Source organism: Lepidothrix coronata, unplaced genomic scaffold, assembly GCF_001604755.1.
Source record: "Lepidothrix coronata isolate B3197 unplaced genomic scaffold, Lepidothrix_coronata-1.0 Scaffold2, whole genome shotgun sequence".
NCBI classification, from domain to species: Eukaryota; Metazoa; Chordata; class Aves; order Passeriformes; family Pipridae; genus Lepidothrix; species Lepidothrix coronata.
In genome coordinates this window covers 4,800,685-4,826,117 of record NW_016690182.1, presented here as the reverse complement: position 1 = coordinate 4,826,117, position 25,433 = coordinate 4,800,685, and the positions used below count along the sequence as shown (strand labels likewise).

The 25,433-nt window shown below is 43.2% G+C and overlaps 1 protein-coding gene across 2 annotated transcripts in view; it reads right to left on the bottom strand.

Annotated features, from left to right (window-relative positions):
* NRK (Nik related kinase) overlaps positions 1-25,077 on the bottom strand; it is a 99,524-nt gene extending 74,447 nt beyond the window's left edge. For both annotated transcript variants that reach the window (XM_017815323.1, XM_017815330.1), the window contains exons 1-2: positions 25,020-25,077; positions 20,408-20,473 (exon numbers count right to left, since the gene is read on the bottom strand). In XM_017815323.1, the coding sequence (XP_017670812.1) occupies positions 20,408-20,473; positions 25,020-25,076 (123 nt within the window). In that variant the 5' untranslated portion in view covers position 25,077. The remainder of the gene's footprint in view (positions 1-20,407; positions 20,474-25,019) is intronic.
* Between the last annotated feature and the right edge of the window lie 356 nt (positions 25,078-25,433).

The following is a 25,433-nucleotide window of genomic DNA, read 5'->3' as shown; positions in this document are numbered from 1 at the left end:
AGAAGCCACGTTTCTTAAGAAAACAGGGCATATGGGATTGTGCTCAAAGGGCACAGACAGCCATAGGCAGCAGCTGCTGTGCCACATCAGAAGGGTGGCGAAGGACTAAACGGGGGCCACGGGTCTGTGTGCTACATAAAAGGACTCAACAAAGCAATTGGGACTGCTGGGGTCGGATGTGGAGGACACAAAAAGGACAAATTTGCAAGCAACTGCATTTATTTAATTTTACCACTTAATTCTTCCTCAAAACCCAAGAAGTTTAAACAATTTACCTTGATAAACAAAGCCATCTCTCATCAGCACTTACAGGTTTCTTTCCTCTACTCTTAACATTAACCTTACAAAAGCGTTTTCATCTTTGCACCACTCAGGCTTACAGAAGATACACAGAAACGTGTCAAAAATACAAGAAACTACATTCAGTAACAGAAGGGTTACAGGAAAACAATTACCTAATAAGAAGGTGTTCTGAAATTAGTCACTGAGTCACCTTTAGGGACTGGCTCCCCTGCAACGATTTGGATTTGTCATTTACTCTGTAATCAAATGAGTGCAGGGTGAGCATAAAGCACCATCATGCCACTGTTAGCATTTTACATCTACTTTGAGTAGGTCAAACAAATGACATCATGTGCAAAGGACTGGAAAAAACGAGGTTTCAAATAATTATTTTTAAAGACCTGGTTTGCACGCAGTTTGACCCAGTTTAATTAGAAATGTATTTCCAGCTCAATTTTGTTAAGTGTGGACATGCTCACTGGCCTGAATCAGGTTTGTTCCTCATTTCCTTTTCACTGATACTGGACATCATTTTCCAAAATGCTCATCTTTTGCATAACTCCATCTCTGTCTACACACTTTCACAGTGTCTTTAATAGAAGAAGGAGATAAATGCTGAGTTTTTTTGAAATTTTTGTCTATTTCTGTCACTAGCTTTTTCTTCTTTTTGAAAGAATTTGTTTTAGAAAAGTCAGCAATTAAGACTGATCAAAAAGCTGACTGGAGTAAGTTTAATATTCATATGCATCAGGATTCAAAGAACATGGGTTTTATCACTAATTGGGACAGCAAATGCTGCACATAGCCAGGGGTGGGTCCAGCTTGTGGTTTTGCCCTTACTGTACCACTAAGTGAGAACATGCTTCTGTGGTAAGATAACAACCTCCTACCTGCTGAAGCTTCCTTTTGTTTTCACCAAGATTAAAAAAAAAAAGAGAGGAAAAAAGACAAGAATAGTAATGTAAGAAACTATTTTATGTCAAACCTCATGAGAGCTGTGGTTCTGCTTCACCACTGGGTTCAGGCACACACCCTGTCACAGACCAACACCAGCATCCACAGACCCAGTCCAGAGCACACGAGCTGGAACTGTGAGACCTCAGAAGCACATCTGCAGAAATGCATGGCTGCACTGATGGCAAACACAGTACAGGGGGGAATAATAATAATAAAAAAAATCAAGATGCAAAGCCCTCTAAGTGGTCTCATGTACTGCAAACACTGCTTGCTAACCAAGGGTCCTTCAGGCAGCACTGATGCACAAACATGGATGTCCTCCTTGGCAGACAGGACATGAGCCAGGCGTGGTTTATCAGATCACAACCAACTCCTGAACAGAATTCTCCTGGAGAATTGCACAGTCAGCAGCCTGCCCTGGGGTGTGGAAAAATGCAGAGGCAGCAGCTTCCCCATTTCTCCTTCTGGTCATGCTCCCAATTTTATGAGAAGATTCCTGGGAATGAAAATGCATCATAAAGTCTCTGGGGACTTTTCATATCACACAATGGCTATTGACAGTGAACAGCTTAGACAATAGGGCACTGTCTGATGACATTCATGCTACTTACTTGGCAATAAAGGAAGACAGAAAGGAAAGAAAATCCACTGCTGGCATATGCTCCCCTAATCTGAAGGAACAACCCCTCCTGAAATCCAGGCAGCATTTAGACACCACTAAGAACCACACCTCATAGAGCACAGTGTCATCTCCATCCCAAACTCCAGTGGGAACCTACAATCCCTGTCCAGCCGTGGTCCAGCTCAGCACTGACTCCACCACAAGGGCAGCAGAGGTGCCTGGAGCCTCCCAGTCAAGGCTGTCAGAGTTGGACTAGAAGGATACCTCTGTAGAACAAATAAACTATTTTAATATTAACAACATCAAAAGGGAGTGGTCTGCCAGAACTCAGTAATGTAAAGAATGCAGGATACAGCAACCACAAAAGCTCAGACAGCCAGGTTGTATTTAATGTACTCACTACAACATTCAAACCCCATCTGCATGACAGGGCAAGTGCCACGCAGGCCTCGACCATCATCCAAGGCTGATAAGGTGATTTTCTTTCGCTCCTCATAAGAGACCTGAGACTTTGGCAGATGCCAGAAGCCAAATGATGTTATACAGCCTGACCAGGAACTTGCTGTGACTATTTGAACAGCTTCACAAATGCACTTGGTGCTTTGCAAACACAGGAAGAAACCTGATCATTCATGCAGTGTCTGTGTGTGCTGATTCCTGCGCCAACATGAAAATACTCTTAACTCCATCAATGCAAGCCACGGATACAGGCCATGCAAAGTCTTCCATCAGGTGGGTACCTAGAGACCAACATAATGCAAAGAAAGGAAGAGAGGGTGAATCCCAAATCCTAACCTTTATTCTCCAACCTGTGGGATTCGGGACCTGAGTTTCCAGCCTTTGTTTTGCGACTTCCTCTATTCAAAACAGTTCTGACTGAAAACTCTCAAGTGTTCAGAAGAAAGGAAAGTTAGTGCACCTCCTTATTCCTTCATCCTTTCTTCATTTTCAGGCATACTTATGGAGAGCACGCTACAACACATGCAGCTTCTCCACGTGCAACCTCTTTTTCTGCCAAAGAAACCATCCCAACTGGGCATCCAGCAATCTGCTATGCCCTGTGCACGTGCACACCTACCCAGCAGCATGTGAGCCGGGGGCTCAACGCATTTGGGAAACGTCAGACCTACTTAGGCTGATCTGCCCATGCACAAAAAGCCCAGTGTGCCCTGAGTGCACCACACTCACTGGCACGTACCCCTTCCACGATGTCCAAGCCATCCCAGGATTCCCAACTGCTGGGTTCACTGGGCACACCCTGTGCCCCAACTGCTAATGTGCCTGCCTGCAAAAGTTGGCCACCTTCCACTGGGAGAGATGACAAAACGTATTCTAATGTCTCTGGAAACAAATCACCCTTCATCAGAAAGGGATCCCACAGGACGAATGGTCTGGTGCACCCCAATCATGTACCGGCACTGCCTGTCCTCTTCTGCAGGTCAAAATGCACACACAGGGAAAACTGGAAGACTCCACCACAGTAATCTGATTTTCAAAGCAGGAGGGTTATGCTGGCTCACAATACCTAACTTTTACTAATAAAGGGCAATCAGATATCTACTGATATGATTTGGCTTCTGGGGGCAGAATGTTTGCAAGAAGCCTGTTACGATAAATATTTCATGCTAGACTGCAAAAAGCAAATATTAAAGCAAAACCATTTTTTGCTAGCTCTTTCCTTTTTCCATATAAAAAGACAACATTATGAACAATCTGTATAAATAATACATTTGAGAATCCATTATCTAAGTCATATGCATATTTATTTTATGTTGGTTTTGTTGCATATTTTAGTATAATTGTTCACAGGTTTAAAGCCAAGAGTAAAACAAAAGTAGACAAATCTACTACAGCAGAGATAATCAGTAAGCTAGTTACTCTTTTGTTACTTTTAAATACTGGGAAAAAGCCATGCTAAAATTCAGCATAATAAAGAAGAAATATATCTATATTTTACTGAACTTGAGGAATTTTCCTTTCAGAAGGCCATCACACATTTCTCTTATGCCCTTTTCCTCTAAATGTTTACACTTCTAACAAAAGAGATATAAGAAAAAATTGCATTAAAAAAGTTGATATCAGATGTAGCAACTGCACATTTGGAAAACAGAATTTAGTAAATTCCAGTAATCAGTAAACATCAACAAAATGTCAGTAGTTTCCAATCCGTCTCACTTTTGGTGGTAAACACTCCTCACAGAATGGAAAGTCAGAAGAACTCACATTATTACTCACATTTATTTTGTTAATGCCAAATTATTTCAGTATGATAGTACTTTTTTCCCCAAGTATGCAGTACTAAAGACAATCTATGAAATATTAAACATCCTGCTAAACTGAAATGCATGTTCCAATGAAGCAAATTAAATGCACTGTTTTGACGTTTCTAAAGCAAAGTTTGAAAATGAAAGCCAACTAATTTCTTGAAATTTTCCCACTAAGGGTTCTGTTGAACTCATGTTTGGATTCAAGTGAAACTGTTTGCAAACAGCACGTTGTTCAGTAACTGGCTGCTAACCAATTCTCACAAATCACCTCCACAAGCACACTGATTCCTCTCAACCAGAACCCTAAGATGCTTTACAAAAACAAGGGCTGGATCCATTTTCACAACTACACTCCTAAGGACAGCTCCATTTCCAGCAAATTCATGTGTTTTTTAGCAATGACAAGAAGCAGAGGAACCAAGAGTAGCAAGATCTCTTGAGCTACAGCTGCCCACCCCCTCTCCTACCTTCATGAAAAAGTGTATTTCTTATGTGCCAGGAGCACCTAAAGGCACTGCCACAGATCACGTGCCAGCTGTTACACAGGAACTAATAACATTATTTGTGCAGGACACTGAAAAGGTCACAGTTTGCTATAAAGTGTGTCTTCTGGATTGCTCAATCTCTTAAGATGTCAGAAGTTACTAAAACTTCATATTTTCATGGGGAGGAAGAAGGGGATGGGGAAGAAATGACCTTTGAAAAGATGCTTCTAAAGCAAATCTTGAAAACCTTTCGGGAATCCCACAAAGTCAGTAAGTTACAAGGGCAGACTTATAACACACAAGGGCTTTGAAAAATAATAAAGTATACTGCAAACAGCTGAAAAATAGTTTCTTCTTGAATTTTATTCCCAATATCCATATTCACAGGTCTGCACAGGCCAAGAAAATTACCGCTGGCCAGCAGCCTGAGAACAGCTGAATACCAGACAGGAGATGCATAATTTTATCACATTTATGAATTTTACAATAGAAATTGGATTAGAATCCAATAGAAATCCAATCCAATCAAACAGACTACGATCCAACAGAAACTGGATGCAATAGAATTGCAAACCACTTAATGGAAACTTCATTATGATGCGACAAGGAGCTGACTTGCATCTGCGATTATTGCCCAAGGAACACCCTTCTTGTTCCAGCCCTCCTCATCCCCAGCACCAACAGTCTGACTTGGCAGACTTCTGTGCAACCTTCAATCAGCCATAAATCAGTACGTCGTTTGCAGGACAAGTTACCAGGCTCACAACTTCATCCAAATAACAAACAAAGCCAAATCTTTACTTGTTTGCTTCAGAAAAGCAACACTGAACAAAGGGCTGACTGCTGCCACCAGCTTGCTCCAGTCCTATCCCAAGCACTGCCTTAAGCTCAAGTACTGAGGACACACGAAACATTTCTGGCAAAAGCATGGTAGAGCTTTTAACTGCTCCCAGAGTAAAAATTACCTCTACAGCTGCAGCTCAACAGCTGCTCTTAGAGTGTTATTTCATGGCATGCTTGCTCTCACACAGCCAGGCTGACTGAGAGGAGTTAATGCAAGCTCAACTCTGCAGTGAAGATACATAACTGAGGGCAAAATGAACTACAGATGCATTCTGCAGTTCAAGGAGCATCCTTTCTACCTGAAGGAGAAAAACCCACCAGAGAGACTGATCAGGTACTGGGGCAAACAGAAAAAGGTGAAAGGGGGAAAGTCAGAGGTAGGACAGAGTTCAACCAAGCCTGAGCTCACGGTCACAGTGCCAGTGCAGCAGGCACCTTAGCAGGAGACTTCAGAGCTCAAGTTGCTGAAGTGAAACAGGAGCTAAAGTGAGCAGTCACACTGTGCACAATCACTGGTCTGGGCATGCTGGAAATGCTGTGTGACATCCAACCCATGGAAAACAGACCTCAGTGGGAGAATTTGCCTCTCTGTGGAGCAACATTTCTGCTGCTGGATCTTCCAGTGACACTTGTAACAAAGCACTACTGGTACAGGAGTACTGGAGACCACGCTCAACACAGAGATAAAACTCTTCCTTCAGAACAGGGTCACAATATATATACTGCAAACTCAGACACGTGACGCTCTGGTCACTCTGATGTGTATCTCCATGCTGGCACAATTCTGGATGGTACTGAGCACTCAGGAGTACTGAAATAAATGTCACTAGTGAGGTGCTTCAAGCACAGCAAAGTGCTTGGGCAGGGAATTAAGAGCTTGAACTATTTCCTACTGTACTCACATTATCACCAGTGCATTTTTAGCATGTTCCCTTACCTTCAAAATAGCATGACCCAGTGCCAAAATCTGAGGTGTTATGCAACGTGAGCTCAAAATGCCACCAGTTTAGGATGAAAATGCTTTGTAGTCTCCCATATGGACTTTCAGGTCCAAAACATGGAAGAGCTGCAAGCACTAGGCCTGCCAACAAATTATTTGCAAGGATTTTACTACTCTCTAATGGCTGATATGGCACATCTAATTATTGTACACTGCTCTGTTCAGTCAGAGCCTTTATTGTATAGAGGCACTCCACAGCTGAGAGGTTTTCTCACATCCTTACTCTTCTATTTTTGATAAACTAGTCTCACTCTTAAGAATCTTAATTGAGTTCCTCTGAAATATTCACTAACAAGAACCAGGACTTCACAATTTGCTAATTAATTTCGCATGTATGATCCATTATTTTAAATTCCAGTACTGAACACAGTTTGGCACTGCCATGCAAATAAGCAGGGAAGCCAAGATTTAGAAAAAACAAAAAACAACCCCAAACGCCAAAAAACCCCAGCACTAAAATGCTCCTGGATCTGATGACTGAATACATACCATATACTACTTATTTTATATATATATATATCTCAATAAAAGTAATTTCCCCTACTTTTTTTTTCTATCCTCCAAGTTAATAATTCACAATCCAGTAGGTGTGTTCTCTCCACTGAGATTCATGTCTTGTACTCAAATCAAGATTGGAAAAGACCTCTGGGAACATACAGTCTCACCTTCTGTTGAAAGCAGGGCCTTAATTTAGGTTAACCAAGACAATGTCTAAGAGTCTTTGATGTTTCCAACAAGGATGACTCCACCACCACCTTAGGAAACTTATTTCAATTGTGACTTGTTCTCACAGTACAGAATTTTTTTTTCTTACATCCAAATGGAATTTCTCTTGAGCAACCCACATTAGTCCTGTGCATCTTCTATACAAACCACCATTGAAGCATTTGAAGACTAACTAAACTGTCCCTGGCCTTCTCTTCCCTAGGTCGAAAAAGTCCATTTCCTTCAGCCTTTCTTTCTTCAACCCTCTAAATGTTTTAGTGGCCCTTTCTTTCATCCTCTCTGTTTCCCAAAGTCTCTCTGGAACTGGGAGAGCAAAGATGGGACACTGCATTCCAGGTGTGGCCTAACAAGAGCAGGGGAAATAATCACAACCCCTGATTTGCTTGCTGTGCTCTTGCTGACACAGTCCAAGGCATGGTTTGCTCTCCTTGCATCACAAGTGCACTGCCAACTCCACATTTCTTCTGATGGGGAAGGAAAAGGAAAACGGTGGTGTGGAAGCATTAAGGAGACCTTTATGAGAGTGTATTTCAGAGTTGCAGACAACTTAGAGAAGAGGAAGAAACACACCTAGCAGTATGCACACTTCACGAGTGCTATTAAAAATCAGAGGCTTGAAGAAGTTAAGCACTGAAATGCCAACTCACATCTCTCCAGTGTATTAATGGTATTACAGCCATGCACGCTTCAGTTTTCAAGGCAATTTGTTCATAGGCACCACAGCATTTCAGAGCATTTTATTACAATGGCAGTAGCACATATTAAGCTCAGACTTATTCCTGAAAGAGATCCCTGTTGCCAGAAGTAGTAGAACATCTCCATTATTTGCTTGCACTGGTGAACCAAGGATCTGCACAATAAGTTGTTGACTCCATCCTCTACACTGCGGCAACATGTCTTTATCTAGTTTTTCATGTGGACAAGATAATCAGCTATGCTACTAAAACCCCAAATAAAGAAAATGGATAGATGAACAAGCACTTGTATCAACTGGTAGTNTAATAATAAAAAAAATATCAAGATGCAAAGCCCTCTGAGTGGTCTCATGTACTGCAAACACTGCTTGCTAACCAAGGGTCCTTCAGGCAGCACTGATGCACAAACATGGATGTCCTCCTTGGCAGACAGGACATGAGCCAGGCGTGGTTTATCAGATCACAACCAACTCCTGAACAGAATTCTCCTGGAGAATTGCACAGTCAGCAGCCTGCCCTGGGGTGTGGAAAAATGCAGAGGCAGCAGCTTCCCCATTTCTCCTTCTGGTCATGCTCCCAATTTTATGAGAAGATTCCTGGGAATGAAAATGCATCATAAAGTCTCTGGGGACTTTTCATATCACACAATGGCTATTGACAGTGAACAGCTTAGACAATAGGGCACTGTCTGATGACATTCATGCTACTTACTTGGCAATAAAGGAAGACAGAAAGGAAAGAAAACCCACTGCTGGCATATGCTCCCCTAATCTGAAGGAACAACCCCTCCTGAAATCCAGGCAGCATTTACACACCACTAAGAACCACACTTCATAGAGCACAGTGTCATCTCCATCCCAAACTCCAGTGGGAACCTACAATCCCTGTCCAGCCGTGGTCCAGCTCAGCACTGACTCCACCACAAGGGCAGCAGAGGTGCCTGGAGCCTCCCAGTCAAGGCTGTCAGAGTTGGACTAGAAGGATACCTTTGTAGAACAAATAAACTATTTTAATATTAACAACATCAAAAGGGAGTGGTCTGCCAGAACTCAGTAATGTAAAGAATGCAGGATACAGCAACCACAAAAGCTCAGACAGCCAGGTTGTATTTAATGTACTCACTACAACATTCAAACCCCATCTGCATGACAGGGCAAGTGCCACGCAGGCCTCGACCATCATCCAAGGCTGATAAGGTGATTTTCTTTCGCTCCTCATAAGAGACCTGAGACTTTGGCAGATGCCAGAAGCCAAATGATGTTATACAGCCTGACCAGGAACTTGCTGTGACTATTTGAACAGCTTCACAAATGCACTTGGTGCTTTGCAAACACAGGAAGAAACCTGATCATTCATGCAGTGTCTGTGTGTGCTGATTCCTGCGCCAACATGAAAATACTCTTAACTCCATCAATGCAAGCCACGGATACAGGCCATGCAAAGTCTTCCATCAGGTGGGTACCTAGAGACCAACATAATGCAAAGAAAGGAAGAGAGGGTGAATCCCAAATCCTAACCTTTATTCTCCAACCTGTGGGATTCGGGACCTGAGTTTCCAGCCTTTGTTTTGCAACTTCCTCTATTCAAAACAGTTCTGACTGAAAACTCTCAAGTGTTCAGAAGAAAGGAAAGTTAGTGCACCTCCTTATTCCTTCATCCTTTCTTCATTTTCAGGCATACTTATGGAGAGCACGCTACAACACATGCAGCTTCTCCACGTGCAACCTCTTTTTCTGCCAAAGAAACCATCCCAACTGGGCATCCAGCAATCTGCTATGCCCTGTGCACGTGCACACCTACCCAGCAGCATGTGAGCCGGGGGCTCAACGCATTTGGGAAACGTCAGACCTACTTAGGCTGATCTGCCCATGCACAAAAAGCCCAGTGTGCCCTGAGTGCACCACACTCACTGGCACGTACCCCTTCCACGATGTCCAAGCCATCCCAGGATTCCCAACTGCTGGGTTCACTGGGCACACCCTGTGCCCCAACTGCTAATGTGCCTGCCTGCAAAAGTTGGCCACCTTCCACTGGGAGAGATGACAAAACGTATTCTAATGTCTCTGGAAACAAATCACCCTTCATCAGAAAGGGATCCCACAGGACGAATGGTCTGGTGCACCCCAATCATGTACCGGCACTGCCTGTCCTCTTCTGCAGGTCAAAATGCACACACAGGGAAAACTGGAAGACTCCACCACAGTAATCTGATTTTCAAAGCAGGAGGGTTATGCTGGCTCACAATACCTAACTTTTACTAATAAAGGGCAATCAGATATCTACTGATATGATTTGGCTTCTGGGGGCAGAATGTTTGCAAGAAGCCTGTTACGATAAATATTTCATGCTAGACTGCAAAAAGCAAATATTAAAGCAAAACCATTTTTTGCTAGCTCTTTCCTTTTTCCATATAAAAAGACAACATTATGAACAATCTGTATAAATAATACATTTGAGAATCCATTATCTAAGTCATATGCATATTTATTTTATGTTGGTTTTGTTGCATATTTTAGTATAATTGTTCACAGGTTTAAAGCCAAGAGTAAAACAAAAGTAGACAAATCTACTACAGCAGAGATAATCAGTAAGCTAGTTACTCTTTTGTTACTTTTAAATACTGGGAAAAAGCCATGCTAAAATTCAGCATAATAAAGAAGAAATATATCTATATTTTACTGAACTTGAGGAATTTTCCTTTCAGAAGGCCATCACACATTTCTCTTATGCCCTTTTCCTCTAAATGTTTACACTTCTAACAAAAGAGATATAAGAAAAAATTGCATTAAAAAAGTTGATATCAGATGTAGCAACTGCACATTTGGAAAACAGAATTTAGTAAATTCCAGTAATCAGTAAACATCAACAAAATGTCAGTAGTTTCCAATCCGTCTCACTTTTGGTGGTAAACACTCCTCACAGAATGGAAAGTCAGAAGAACTCACATTATTACTCACATTTATTTTGTTAATGCCAAATTATTTCAGTATGATAGTACTTTTTTCCCCAAGTATGCAGTACTAAAGACAATCTATGAAATATTAAACATCCTGCTAAACTGAAATGCATGTTCCAATGAAGCAAATTAAATGCACTGTTTTGACGTTTCTAAAGCAAAGTTTGAAAATGAAAGCCAACTAATTTCTTGAAATTTTCCCACTAAGGGTTCTGTTGAACTCATGTTTGGATTCAAGTGAAACTGTTTGCAAACAGCACGTTGTTCAGTAACTGGCTGCTAACCAATTCTCACAAATCACCTCCACAAGCACACTGATTCCTCTCAACCAGAACCCTAAGATGCTTTACAAAAACAAGGGCTGGATCCATTTTCACAGCTACACTCCTAAGGACAGCTCCATTTCCAGCAAATTCATGTGTTTTTTAGCAATGACAAGAAGCAGAGGAACCAAGAGTAGCAAGATCTCTTGAGCTACAGCTGCCCACCCCCTCTCCTACCTTCATGAAAAAGTGTATTTCTTATGTGCCAGGAGCACCTAAAGGCACTGCCACAGATCACGTGCCAGCTGTTACACAGGAACTAATAACATTATTTGTGCAGGACACTGAAAAGGTCACAGTTTGCTATAAAGTGTGTCTTCTGGATTGCTCAATCTCTTAAGATGTCAGAAGTTACTAAAACTTCATATTTTCATGGGGAGGAAGAAGGGGATGGGGAAGAAATGACCTTTGAAAAGATGCTTCTAAAGCAAATCTTGAAAACCTTTCGGGAATCCCACAAAGTCAGTAAGTTACAAGGGCAGACTTATAACACACAAGGGCTTTGAAAAATAATAAAGTATACTGCAAACAGCTGAAAAATAGTTTCTTCTTGAATTTTATTCCCAATATCCATATTCACAGGTCTGCACAGGCCAAGAAAATTACCGCTGGCCAGCAGCCTGAGAACAGCTGAATACCAGACAGGAGATGCATAATTTTATCACATTTATGAATTTTACAATAGAAATTGGATTAGAATCCAATAGAAATCCAATCCAATCAAACAGACTACGATCCAACAGAAACTGGATGCAATAGAATTGCAAACCACTTAATGGAAACTTCATTATGATGCGACAAGGAGCTGACTTGCATCTGCGATTATTGCCCAAGGAACACCCTTCTTGTTCCAGCCCTCCTCATCCCCAGCACCAACAGTCTGACTTGGCAGACTTCTGTGCAACCTTCAATCAGCCATAAATCAGTACGTCGTTTGCAGGACAAGTTACCAGGCTCACAACTTCATCCAAATAACAAACAAAGCCAAATCTTTACTTGTTTGCTTCAGAAAAGCAACACTGAACAAAGGGCTGACTGCTGCCACCAGCTTGCTCCAGTCCTATCCCAAGCACTGCCTTAAGCTCAAGTACTGAGGACACACGAAACATTTCTGGCAAAAGCATGGTAGTGCTTTTAACTGCTCCCAGAGTAAAAATTACCTCTACAGCTGCAGCTCAACAGCTGCTCTTAGAGTGTTATTTCATGGCATGCTTGCTCTCACACAGCCAGGCTGACTGAGAGGAGTTAATGCAAGCTCAACTCTGCAGTGAAGATACATAACTGAGGGCAAAATGAACTACAGATGCATTCTGCAGTTCAAGGAGCATCCTTTCTACCTGAAGGAGAAAAACCCACCAGAGAGACTGATCAGGTACTGGGGCAAACAGAAAAAGGTGAAAGGGGGAAAGTCAGAGGTAGGACAGAGTTCAACCAAGCCTGAGCTCACGGTCACAGTGCCAGTGCAGCAGGCACCTTAGCAGGAGACTTCAGAGCTCAAGTTGCTGAAGTGAAACAGGAGCTAAAGTGAGCAGTCACACTGTGCACAATCACTGGTCTGGGCATGCTGGAAATGCTGTGTGACATCCAACCCATGGAAAACAGACCTCAGTGGGAGAATTTGCCTCTCTGTGGAGCAACATTTCTGCTGCTGGATCTTCCAGTGACACTTGTAACAAAGCACTACTGGTACAGGAGTACTGGAGACCACTCTCAACACAGAGATAAAACTCTTCCTTCAGAACAGGGTCACAATATATATACTGCAAACTCAGACACGTGACGCTCTGGTCACTCTGATGTGTATCTCCATGCTGGCACAATTCTGGATGGTACTGAGCACTCAGGAGTACTGAAATAAATGTCACTAGTGAGGTGCTTCAAGCACAGCAAAGTGCTTGGGCAGGGAATTAAGAGCTTGAACTATTTCCTACTGTACTCACATTATCACCAGTGCATTTTTAGCATGTTCCCTTACCTTCAAAATAGCATGACCCAGTGCCAAAATCTGAGGTGTTATGCAACGTGAGCTCAAAATGCCACCAGTTTAGGATGAAAATGCTTTGTAGTCTCCCATATGGACTTTCAGGTCCAAAACATGGAAGAGCTGCAAGCACTAGGCCTGCCAACAAATTATTTGCAAGGATTTTACTACTCTCTAATGGCTGATATGGCACATCTAATTATTGTACACTGCTCTGTTCAGTCAGAGCCTTTATTGTACAGAGGCACTCCACAGCTGAGAGGTTTTCTCACATCCTTACTCTTCTATTTTTGATAAACTAGTCTCACTCTTAAGAATCTTAATTGAGTTCCTCTGAAATATTCACTAACAAGAACCAGGACTTCACAATTTGCTAATTAATTTCGCATGTATGATCCATTATTTTAAATTCCAGTACTGAACACAGTTTGGCACTGCCATGCAAATAAGCAGGGAAGCCAAGATTTAGAAAAAACAAAAAACAACCCCAAACGCCAAAAAACCCCAGCACTAAAATGCTCCTGGATCTGATGACTGAATACATACCATATACTACTTATTTTATATATATATATATCTCAATAAAAGTAATTTCCCCTACTTTTTTTTTCTATCCTCCAAGTTAATAATTCACAATCCAGTAGGTGTGTTCTCTCCACTGAGATTCATGTCTTGTACTCAAATCAAGATTGGAAAAGACCTCTGGGAACATACAGTCTCACCTTCTGTTGAAAGCAGGGCCTTAATTTAGGTTAACCAAGACAATGTCTAAGAGTCTTTGATGTTTCCAACAAGGATGACTCCACCACCACCTTAGGAAACTTATTTCAATTGTGACTTGTTCTCACAGTACAGAATTTTTTTTTCTTACATCCAAATGGAATTTCTCTTGAGCAACCCACATTAGTCCTGTGCATCTTCTATACAAACCACCATTGAAGCATTTGAAGACTAACTAAACTGTCCCTGGCCTTCTCTTCCCTAGGTCGAAAAAGTCCATTTCCTTCAGCCTTTCTTTCTTCAACCCTCTAAATGTTTTAGTGGCCCTTTCTTTCATCCTCTCTGTTTCCCAAAGTCTCTCTGGAACTGGGAGAGCAAAGATGGGACACTGCATTCCAGGTGTGGCCTAACAAGAGCAGGGGAAATAATCACAACCCCTGATTTGCTTGCTGTGCTCTTGCTGACACAGTCCAAGGCATGGTTTGCTCTCCTTGCATCACAAGTGCACTGCCAACTCCACATTTCTTCTGATGGGGAAGGAAAAGGAAAACGGTGGTGTGGAAGCATTAAGGAGACCTTTATGAGAGTGTATTTCAGAGTTGCAGACAACTTAGAGAAGAGGAAGAAACACACCTAGCAGTATGCACACTTCACGAGTGCTATTAAAAATCAGAGGCTTGAAGAAGTTAAGCACTGAAATGCCAACTCACATCTCTCCAGTGTATTAATGGTATTACAGCCATGCACGCTTCAGTTTTCAAGGCAATTTGTTCATAGGCACCACAGCATTTCAGAGCATTTTATTACAATGGCAGTAGCACATATTAAGCTCAGACTTATTCCTGAAAGAGATCCCTGTTGCCAGAAGTAGTAGAACATCTCCATTATTTGCTTGCACTGGTGAACCAAGGATCTGCACAATAAGTTGTTGACTCCATCCTCTACACTGCGGCAACATGTCTTTATACACTGCTGCCTACTGTAATTAACTAGTTTTTCATGTGGACAAGATAATCAGCTATGCTACTAAAACCCCAAATAAAGAAAATGGATAGATGAACAAGCACTTGTATCAACTGGTAGTGAAACAGAAAGTAGAATTTTGTCATTTCTATATAGTACAACTGATTTCCTATCTTGACTCATCAAAATCTCAGTGCTTTGAAGACTATGATTGGCTTGAAAACTGTAACTGACCACAAACGATAACAAAATAACCCAAGATTACATGACATTTTTAACGTCTTTGCAGTGGTTTAGAGACTCTGAAATTGCATTTCAACCCCGAGACGCAAACTTCTGAAGGTGGTTACTCCTGACCCACCCACAGAAGGGACAGTTTTGAAATTTTCATCTTATACACATTCACCATCTGGATTACATTGAACATAACTGTAAAGTTTCTTACATTTATGCTTCCAGTTGCTGCCTGAGGTGTTACCATCAATTAAGGTTTTCAATAAAGTCCACAGACTACAACACTTCATAACTTAGCACGGTCCAATGATTCTTTCCAGTCAGTACCCAGTCTCAAAAAAAACATGTTGCTTCCCCTCGCCACTCCCAACTTGGTCTCAAGTATTTCAGCCAGTCATTCAATGAAACGAATTATGAAGAACTTAGCAGACTTTCAAATTGTTTAGGATAAACTGAAAAGTCACATTTATGCTTCGCTACACTCCTGCCACTGTACATCAACAGCAAAGTAACTGATAATTCATGTCAGCAACTGAAGAACGATTCAACGCCAAGAAGCAGCTGTGTTCAAAAAAAAAACCCAACCAAAATCCCATACACTTCCTTACTCAGACCTGCTTCCTTTTTGTACGCAAATTCTGATGTGACTGCGTAGAAATAAAAATATTAGCTGTGCAGAGGCACTACAAGAAGGCAGGTTTGCTTCCACCCTTGCTAAGCCTCAGCAACAGCACTGCCTCTTCATCAGTGCTTCATCATTACTGCGAAATCACATCTTCCCCTTACACTCTCACAGTCCCAAACCAGAGCACCTCTCTCAAGTTCTCTGTGCCCTCAGACTCCCTTAAAAATACAACTGTTTTGAACACACAGCAGCTGCAAATCTGTCAGGGTTTATCGTCAGCCTGCAAGATCACATGCCAAAAAACATCAGCCCCTGGAACTATCCAGAGACACTGACCTCTCCTTCCCTAGGCCACTCAAAATGCTGAGCCCAGGAGAGGGCTAATCCACATCATTAAAACAAAGGAAGACAAAAGCCCCAATCAGGTGCCTCTTGAAACCAGAAAGCAAGCAGATTGCACAGATGCTGTTGCTGACCTCATTTGGCCCATGAAAACTTTTTTAGAAGGAAGAGGACTCTCAGAGCATGGCTGAATGAGTAGGATTAGGAGCAATTCCTCTTTATCTTGATAACTTAAAAAACAAAGCAGCTATAAACTCAGACTATCACAGCCTCTTCCAGAGCTCAAGAGGAATTGTGTGACCTAAACACTTCAAAAAATGGCAACCACCTCAATTGGCTCCATGTCTCTCTTTCCCCCTTTAACAGTAGAAAGATGACCTTGCATTGAAGATCATAAGACAGAAAATGCATTAACAGGCTCCTACAGAAGACACACCTCTGATCAAAGAATATGAAACTAACAGCTGAAATCTTCGAAAAAAATATTTCATTTCCCTCAAACTTACAGTTCAGTTATTACTAAATGCACAAGCACAGACCAAGATACAACTGTTCTACATCAAGGGTGATGCACATTCACTATCCAGCGCTTCAGACCCACAGAGTCCAACCATGGGAAGAAAACAAGGCATCCATACAGTTAAACTTCTGGGGGTAATGGGAGTAGGCAAAGAATTACTCAAATGACAACAGTGCCAGGTCTCAACAGCCACACCCTACATTGCAAGATACTTCCACAAGCACACTAAGAGCAGCCCACACAGCCAGGGGCGTTAGCTTCACGATGCTTTCAAAGGTTCCAGCTTTAACATCACACCATGTCACAATAGTAGCAACTACTAGGAAATAAAAAAAAAAAAGGTGTTTATAAATCCCCTAGATAGTTTTCTGCAGTTTTACTGCCATCCCAAACAACAGCCATTTCAAGGTTCCCCAGGCAGCCTGTGAGACAGAGTTCCAAGGCAACTGGAACTTCCAGAGAGGAAGCAGATCCCAAGAACTGGCAGGTAACACCTTCAGCCATCTCACTTCCTCCCAGATGACACCAATACTTTGCTCTGCCCTGTCTTAAGGTCCTTAATGATCAGCAGCTCTAAAAAAACCTCCAACATGCTGACTCTCATACTTTGGAGAGCTATCCCACATCCCTCCCACAATCTCTGTGGTCCCTGGCCTCGTGGGTTTCTGGGAGGATGGGCAGCCCTTGCGAAAAGTAGTGCATGGCATGTTCAGAAACTTCTCTTTCCCGTCTGCACTCAATGGAGGTGGTGCAGAGACTGGACACAATCTCCAGCTCTCCAAGGTTTGGGGAACAAAGGCATGAAAGAGACAATACTCATACTTCTCCAACCACCAGCAAACACACTATTTCCAACGGCCTTCAGAGACGACCCTCTGCCACCACCTTCCCTGGCATTATTCTGAATCTCCTCTTACACAGGGCTGTTCTTCAGATTTCAGCACCTGGAAACCATCACTAGATGATGGTTAGCTCTGTCATTTCAAGAGGTAATGAAGCCTAAGTCTCATGACTTCCAGGTACCACCTGATTTTTTTTAATATCTAATTCATACTTTACAAAAGGCTGAAGTTGCCAGTACTGGCATATTTACATCCTACTACTTCATAAGTTGTCAAAAAACCTTCTCGCTTTTAGTCAATTATTATATGCAAATTCCAACTTTACAACATTCCTACACAGCTCTAACATTATCATGTGTACAATTTATACCTCTTCCATTTAATTTTAAAAGACACTGAGCTGGAACTGGTCTGGAATAATTCAGTATGAGTAATACTCTCCTTCAATAAAACTGCTAAACATTGTTTTCCAAATCTAATGATGAATCCTCAAAATTTTATTTTCACTTTTATGGAGCTGCATATATTAAAATATGAATCATCTTCACAGCCAACAAAGTAATTTAGTAATTCTGGACATAGTTTATTTAGCCTGAAATAAGTTTTTCTTTCATTATGTGCAAACTCCTATGCGTAGTGTCTGAACATATGGAAGATTCTGACACCTCCAGAGAAAGAAACAAAACGTGCTCTAATGATATGAGTATGGAATGTGGATAACAGAGATTACTTTATAACTTATTTATGATCACAAGCCTATAATAGACAAACTACAAAATTATCCCAAAATTCCATCCCTTCAATCTATCAGATCCATTATACAGATCAGATGACATACTACACAGAAGTGAAAAAGAAAAGTGAATATCACAGCCCAACTTCTCATGGCCATTGCAGAAGCAGTTGTTCCACTGCAGCTGTTCTCCTTCAGAGAAAACAGACATTTGCTCTGGTTGCAAGGCCAGCACTAGGGAGATACCACGAAGCAAGATACCACCTGAGCACGTTCAACTCAGCATCTTCTGCAGGAGGATTTCCAAACACACTGGAAAACTGTTCACAACAGAGACTGCCAGCAGTGTGGAGTATGCTTTTTGTACCTGTTCAGCTCAGCTGTCATCATCTGTCTTCTTCAACTGCACAGCTCACTGCCATCCTCCTGCAAAGAGCAGCTCCATCCCCTCAGCAAGCCTTGACAGAACACCCCACATTCAGTGATCACACGTATTTACAGGAGCAAAGCCTTAGTTATGGGTGTGCTTGCATGGAGCCAGGGCTACACAGTCCACCATGCCTCCAGTGCACGATGCATGTGCACAAAGCTTCCCCTCAGAGCCCCCAGCCTTGTTACACCCTTTCTCTCAGTGCCTTGCTTAAATGTTCCAGCCAGTCCAAATGCAGAATGAGCCGACACTCAAATCACTCATTTCCCAGAGCTGTCAGACCCTGGTCTCTTGCATGCTCAGTGGAAAGCAGCCTTTAGGTGCAATTTTGAATTGTCATTGTCAATATTTCTTACACATTTTGGCAACTAACATTCTAGTGAGCTACACGACAGCTCAAAATATTTTCTTCTGCAGCAGAGAAGCAAACTATGTTGCTCCTTCCTGTTTCTGCTATGATTAAGCAGCTGATTCACTCTCAACATCCTTAAAATATGACTGGACTGAAATTTTTCTTTCCCAATATAAAATAAATCCAGACACAAAAAGAAAGGCAACTATTTCACAGAACTTCAGGAGCTTTGGGATCTTTTTACAGACAGAAAATCGTGATTACACTGACAGCAGCACCCCTGAATGTTTCCTGGCTTCTAATCTGTCCATGTGAACCCCCAAGCCTCTATTTTTAATTTAGTAAATTCAGTATCTGAATGACAACCTCAGAAACAACAAAGACTGAGCCACTGCAGAGTTACATGAGAAAGATCCTGCTTCTGACATAAAAAAAAAAAAGGGTAGTATGGGAAAACACAAACTTCCCAGAACTGCTTCTGTAAAACATTTCCAGAACCTTTGAAAGAGTATCCATAGCTTGAAAGGGAAAGCAAAATGTAATTACAGCAGATCTGCCACCAGAGGATGGACACCAAAATGTAGCATGTACTCAGTGCACAGGCACTGGAGAAAGAACTGTCCTGCATTGCTACACCAGGGCCCCTTCTGCATTCCTCCTGCAGTAGGGATCAAAGCACAAAGAACCTGCACCAACACTGGGACTTGCCACACAGGGATTTATCAGCAGTGGGACCTGAGGGAGAAGCAAGACCAGACAACTCACTCCAGTGCCACTACTCTTCTAGTGTACCTCCAAGGGTTCAACAGCACGGGCTTTTCCTTCCTCTGTCTTCATTCTCCAAATGGGAACAACACAGTCTCAGTTCCCTATTTAATCACATCTATTTCACCTTTTCAGGGAAGGCTTCACACTGAAAGAACACTTCTAGGCTAGTTCTTACAACTAAAGGAAGGTGTGCACTGCACAGCGTACATAGCACTATGTTATGGCAAACAACATTAACTGCTGTAGTCTCTGGACTGGGGGTTCTGCTTTGATATCCCAGCAAACACGATAATGATGGAAATCAAAGACACCATTGCCTGCTTGCAGGGCAAAGTTAATTGACGCATCTTGAAGAGCACTGCTGTTTGAGTCTTGAGCTCCACTCAATCCAGGCCAAATTCAGCCATCACTGATGTGAATTTGTGCCAGACACCTATTTAATAATTTTGAAAATGAGAAAATAACTGCAGGACAGAAAAAAACACAGGGCATAGGGAAGTCAGTACAAAAGCCAACACACTTATGTGACCTGCAGCAGCAGAGAGACATGAAAACAGGACAGAAGGAAGGGGCACAGAGTTTCATAGGTGACAACATTTTGCATTACACAGAAAAAAGACAGCAAGATAAACCAGGCTATTACTGGAACAATACTGTCCATCTTCTTAAATGGTGCTCATTCTGCCTTAGGAAATACAGCTTTATAAAGAACTGCATCATAATTTAAAGATGCATCCAAACCTTATAGACTTGTCCATATGTTCCATTTCCAACAACCTGCACCAGTTCAAATATTCCTGCAGGATCCTGCAAAAAGCAGAAGAAACAACATTATTTGCATTAAAGCAATCACTTTATATAGGAGAGAAATTGTACACAATCAAAATGAAATGTCTGTGGTACATCTCCTAATGATCTGCATTACACACTGAAGGGGAAATAGCCAAACCACAGTATAAGAAATGCATTAATATTAAAGTTTTCAGTCAAGTTGCTCAAAACTCTATACACAAAATAACTCAGTGAAGATTTGCATGGCAATACAGCAGATACAACAAATAAATGAAGGTGTGTGAAAAATACAAGAATTCAACTGCTGACTCAGTTTAGTAGTAGAATAAGGAAAAACCTCCAGGCTTCCTAAGCCGTCCCACACTGAGCTAGCCTGGAGGCTAAGATGCTGCCCTCTGCCATGAAACACTTGGCACCAGCAATGTGTAACAAAGGAAAAAACCTAAACCAGAGAATTGAAAGAATTACTATATAAAGCACCTGAGCCCCGTTACCTTACAGAAGGGAAATGCACCATCCCAGGCAACCATAACACTACAGGCAGGCTGAGAACGCTCAACCATCCTGCTCTGCAAACATAACAAAGTGAACTTGACTCATGTATCGACCTCTTGGCTTCGAACCCAAACTAGATTGCTGTTAATTTACATAAAAGATTCATGAAGTCAGATGATCACTGTACCATTACACATGAACCAATTTCCACCCTCCTAGTATAGCATCAGTTGCTCAAAAACCAACCCCTGCAGCAGATGTCCTCCTCCAACAACGAGATGCTGCAGCCCCTCAGATACAGGCAGACCATCTTGTTGCAAGGCACGGGGAATGTTTGCTCCTGCATGGCTGAGCACATTAAAAAACCTGGTGCTTCAGTTAAAACTCACTCAGAGATTTATATAAAACCATTAAGAACTCAAGAGACCAGTTTCTTAGTTTCTGGCTAAGCCATTTATCAGTCCACTCATTTCTTGCTATGGTATCATTGAGAGATTTATATAAAATATTATTAACTCCATGTGTCAGTTTTACCACATCTGTTTCAGCAATCTGTCATGTTAGTTGATGCTTACTGGTACTGCTGAGGAATGTGATACAGAAAAACAATCTCGGAAGTACAATTTCAGTGACCCTGGTCGCAAAAAATCCTTTTTTAAAGGTATCCAGCTACTTCTCCACTCCATTTATATGTTTATCTTTTAATATAAGTAATACTTTCTTCATATCTGATAGGGAAACGTTTACCTCAACAAAATCCCAGTGGAAACATACAGGCTTTTTTTTCTGAGCAGATTTTGCCTTTACTGGCACAACTGTAATGATAAATGGCAATAGCTTTCAGTGCAACAGAGCCCAGACTTCCACAGCAGAAAGTACTAATGAGTTCAGTTGGTTTTGCCTTTAAGTTAAATGAGTTTTAATCTTATACTTCCAGGACTGTCAACCTCACAAGACTTTTTTAAAAAGCAATGCATAAACCAGATCAAGATCTGTTCTGTCTCTTATTTTTAAAACAAGTTAGTAAGGCATGGCCTTCTAGACTCAACCCCCAATTCCATAAGACCTCACACTAAACAAAATCAATGGGAACCCTTGCATACGGAGTTAAGCATAGGCATAAGAATGCCTACGACACCAGGATCTCTGTGAAGTGCTTTGCTTTCTTCTCCTTTCTTCAATTTTCTTTTTCTAGTCTGGATATAAATGAGCCATAGACTTTGCTTCATTGGAGCAAAAGTCAGCAAATAATCCATCGCTACCTCTAAAGCAACAGGTGGGTGGTACAAACCTGTGCTTCATGTGGAACCTCCCCACAGAACTGTGCTGTGGGTTGCACGTGGTCCGTGCAGTGAAACTCAGAGCAGCTCTTTGAGGAACTCTTCCAGACAAGGCCTTCCATGCACAATATCTACTGTACTCTGTGGGAAGCACAAGCAGCACGCCATTTCCCCACCTTTCCTGCAGAAAGCAGCACTGCTGAATTGAGAAGTGCTCACAGTGCACAGAAACCCAGAGGAACCTAAATTGCATTTTCAACTCCAAGTTTGCAATTGTCCCTCTCACTTAAATGCGTGTTCTGTCCTCACTCTTCTTCTCTAAGCTTATTTATTATGCAAATATGGTAATCTAAGGTGCCTCAAAATCAGCTTCTCTTTCCCCCTCCAATCAATTTCATTCTGATTTAGCATCCTAATAGTTTGCTTCTAATGGTTGCTGACACTCTAGGAAAAACTCAAACAATTATCTAAATAAAAATTAGCATCCACTTTAATACAGTGAAAATCCTACCATGCCCTTGCTAGCCAATTGAGCATTAAGATCTCAAGCCGCCTCAGTTCTGAGTGCAGCCAAAATACTTGGCCATCTCTCTTGTTTTAATCAGGACACCATAGTGAACCAAGCCTTGTTAAGAGTCATAAAGGATATTAATATGGGCTCTGACTTTGGTCCTTGGATTGCCCTTGTTTGCTTGGATACCACACAGCAAATTGCTGGCATTTTTCACAATGGGCCAACTTCTTAATTATCTTGGAGTTAGGTATCATCTTTGATGTAGTGCTTCCTCTCAGCTACCATTTAAGCCCCATGGTCCAGCTAACCCTTCACCAGCCAGCACCTGCCAAATTGCTAGGTTCCCTTTGGCAGATGCCAAAATCCTGGCCTGAACATTCATCACTTTAAGGTTAATTACCGTAACACATTGTACCATATGGTGGCTGCCTTGCTTTCCTGCAAGTCATCTGCAGAGCACTCAGGAGGCAATAGCAGGACTGCTGACCCAGAGGCACCCAGGCCACATCCATCTCCTCCCCGCAGCAGAATGAAAAGCAACACAAACAGTAAGAGCTTGATCAAATTGCACTTTTCACATCTCTGCAGCTAAAGAAGATACAGGAGTTTGAAGCACAAGTTGTTCTACAGGACCTCTGCACCTCAGCATGTAATGCAGAGTTCAGGGGCTTTTTAGCCCTGCAGAACACCCCAGCAAGATGCTCCAGCAACATTAGGAAACTACAGCCCCCCCTTCTTTCCAGCCCTGACAAGCACCCATTTGTAGAGGAGCAATGCCAGCTCATGCACTTTGAAAATTACGCCAATCACAGTCATACCTCCCTGCAGCTGGTGAGAGCAGAACAGCACCAAGCAGCTCCCACTGGGCCCAGGAACACCTCAGACAAGACAAAAGTAAGGCACCTGTATTTAAATAATTTCCACAGCTCAGCATCACCTGCCTCTCATTTCCCACCAAGCACAAACCCCAAACTAAGGCTGCTGAGTGCTTAAAAAGTTTCCTCCAAAAGGAGCCATTTGTCCCTTCTCCTGTCGAGGCTGAAACCTGCAATGCTCTCAGCCTTCAGAGGTTCTGAATCAGACAGTTCTGACACAAAGCCTGTTGTCTGCCTTGCAGCATTACTCTTTTTCAAACTTACATGATTTTCTTACTTATTTAAGGAGATGAGATTCATCTGTTAAAGCTCTAAAGAAGAACTTCCATTACTTTGCCTTACACCCCTGAGCAGAGCCAGGTTAAACTTCTGCTTGCCTAGCCAGAAGCCTTTTGCCATTCTCACAAACTTTACTGTCCCTGCTGCCTTTCCTCTTTTTGCCTCTGGTCTGGAACACCCTCCTCACCATGTGATCATTGCAAAGGCTTCTCCCAGCCCTCTTTTTTTTTTCCTGATATTTTTAGAAAGTAGCTGCTTTGGTTTCACTGTCTGGGGATGACTCTTTTTTGCCACAATTGAACTCTTCCCTCTTCTTCTGTTGAGAGTGCTCCTGCCTGGGTTGGAAGGGTTGCTAGGTGGTCAGCTTCTATGTAAAAAGGCAAAGTGGAACTCGGGGGAATCGTACCCAGCCCTGTCTGTGAATATGAAACACTGACAGCACGGCTTTTAACGTGGCCAAAGTTTGGATTACATTAAAGACCCCAAAACACAAGAGGATAACCATAAAAACTCATAGCAAACTAGGTGAATGCTGGCTTTTTTAGCTTTGGGAGAACAAAAATAAAAAAACCTAAACCTCGACCAAAAAAAGGCAAACCCCCACGCACACACTTCCTTCCAGAAGATCCTAATTCCTCAATCGTTTTCTCTCCACAGCATTCTCAACACCTTTAGGAACGTCAGCAGGAATTATTTATTACCCTGGCAGGGGAACGCGCCTCTCCGGTGAAGCGCTCCCGGCCGGGCATCGCAGCGCTCCCGCGGGACGATCGCTCCAGGAGGGAGCGCGACCTCCGGACCCCGCGAGCTGCGGGACCGGGGGAGCCCCGAGGCTGCTCCGCCCGGGGCTGCTCCCCCCGAGGAGCCCGCGACCCTCGGCCGCCGCTCGGGCATCTGCGCTCCCTGCCCGGGCGGCACCGCCGCGCTGTCCCCGCCGCTGTCCCGCGGCCGCCGCACGCCGCACCGGCGCCTCTCCCAGCGAAACCCCCTCCGACAAAGGGCGACAGCCGCGGGGTGAAGCCCTCGCGCAGCCCTGCACAGGCGAGGAGCGGGGTCGGGGTGTCACCCAGGGGGTTTCAGCTCCCGCCGCGGGGCAGCCCCCCCGTCCCCCTCCTTACCCGCAGCGCCGCCAGGTCGATGCCGTCCAGGCTGCGGGCGGCGCAGTCGCGGGCCATGGCTCCGCCGCCCCGCGCTAACGGTGCCGCGGGCGGCCCGCGGCGGCCCGGCCGTGCCCCGGCGGGCGCAGGGAGCCGGGCATGCCCGGCCGGCCCCCAACGCCCTCCCCGGCCCGGGCGGCCGCCGCCGGCAACTTTGGCGGACGGAGCTGCTACGGGGAAAGAAAGTTTGCGAGGAAGTGACGTGCGGCGCCGGCGGGGGGTCGGGGCCACCTGCCGCCCGCGGGCGGGGGCGGCCGCGCTCTGCCGCCCCACGCGCGCTCCCCGCCGGGTGGGAATTGCCTCTGGAATAGGAATTGCCTCTGGAACGGGAGTTTCTGTGCACGTGTGTCCCCCGGGCCGAGAGAGGGGACCCAC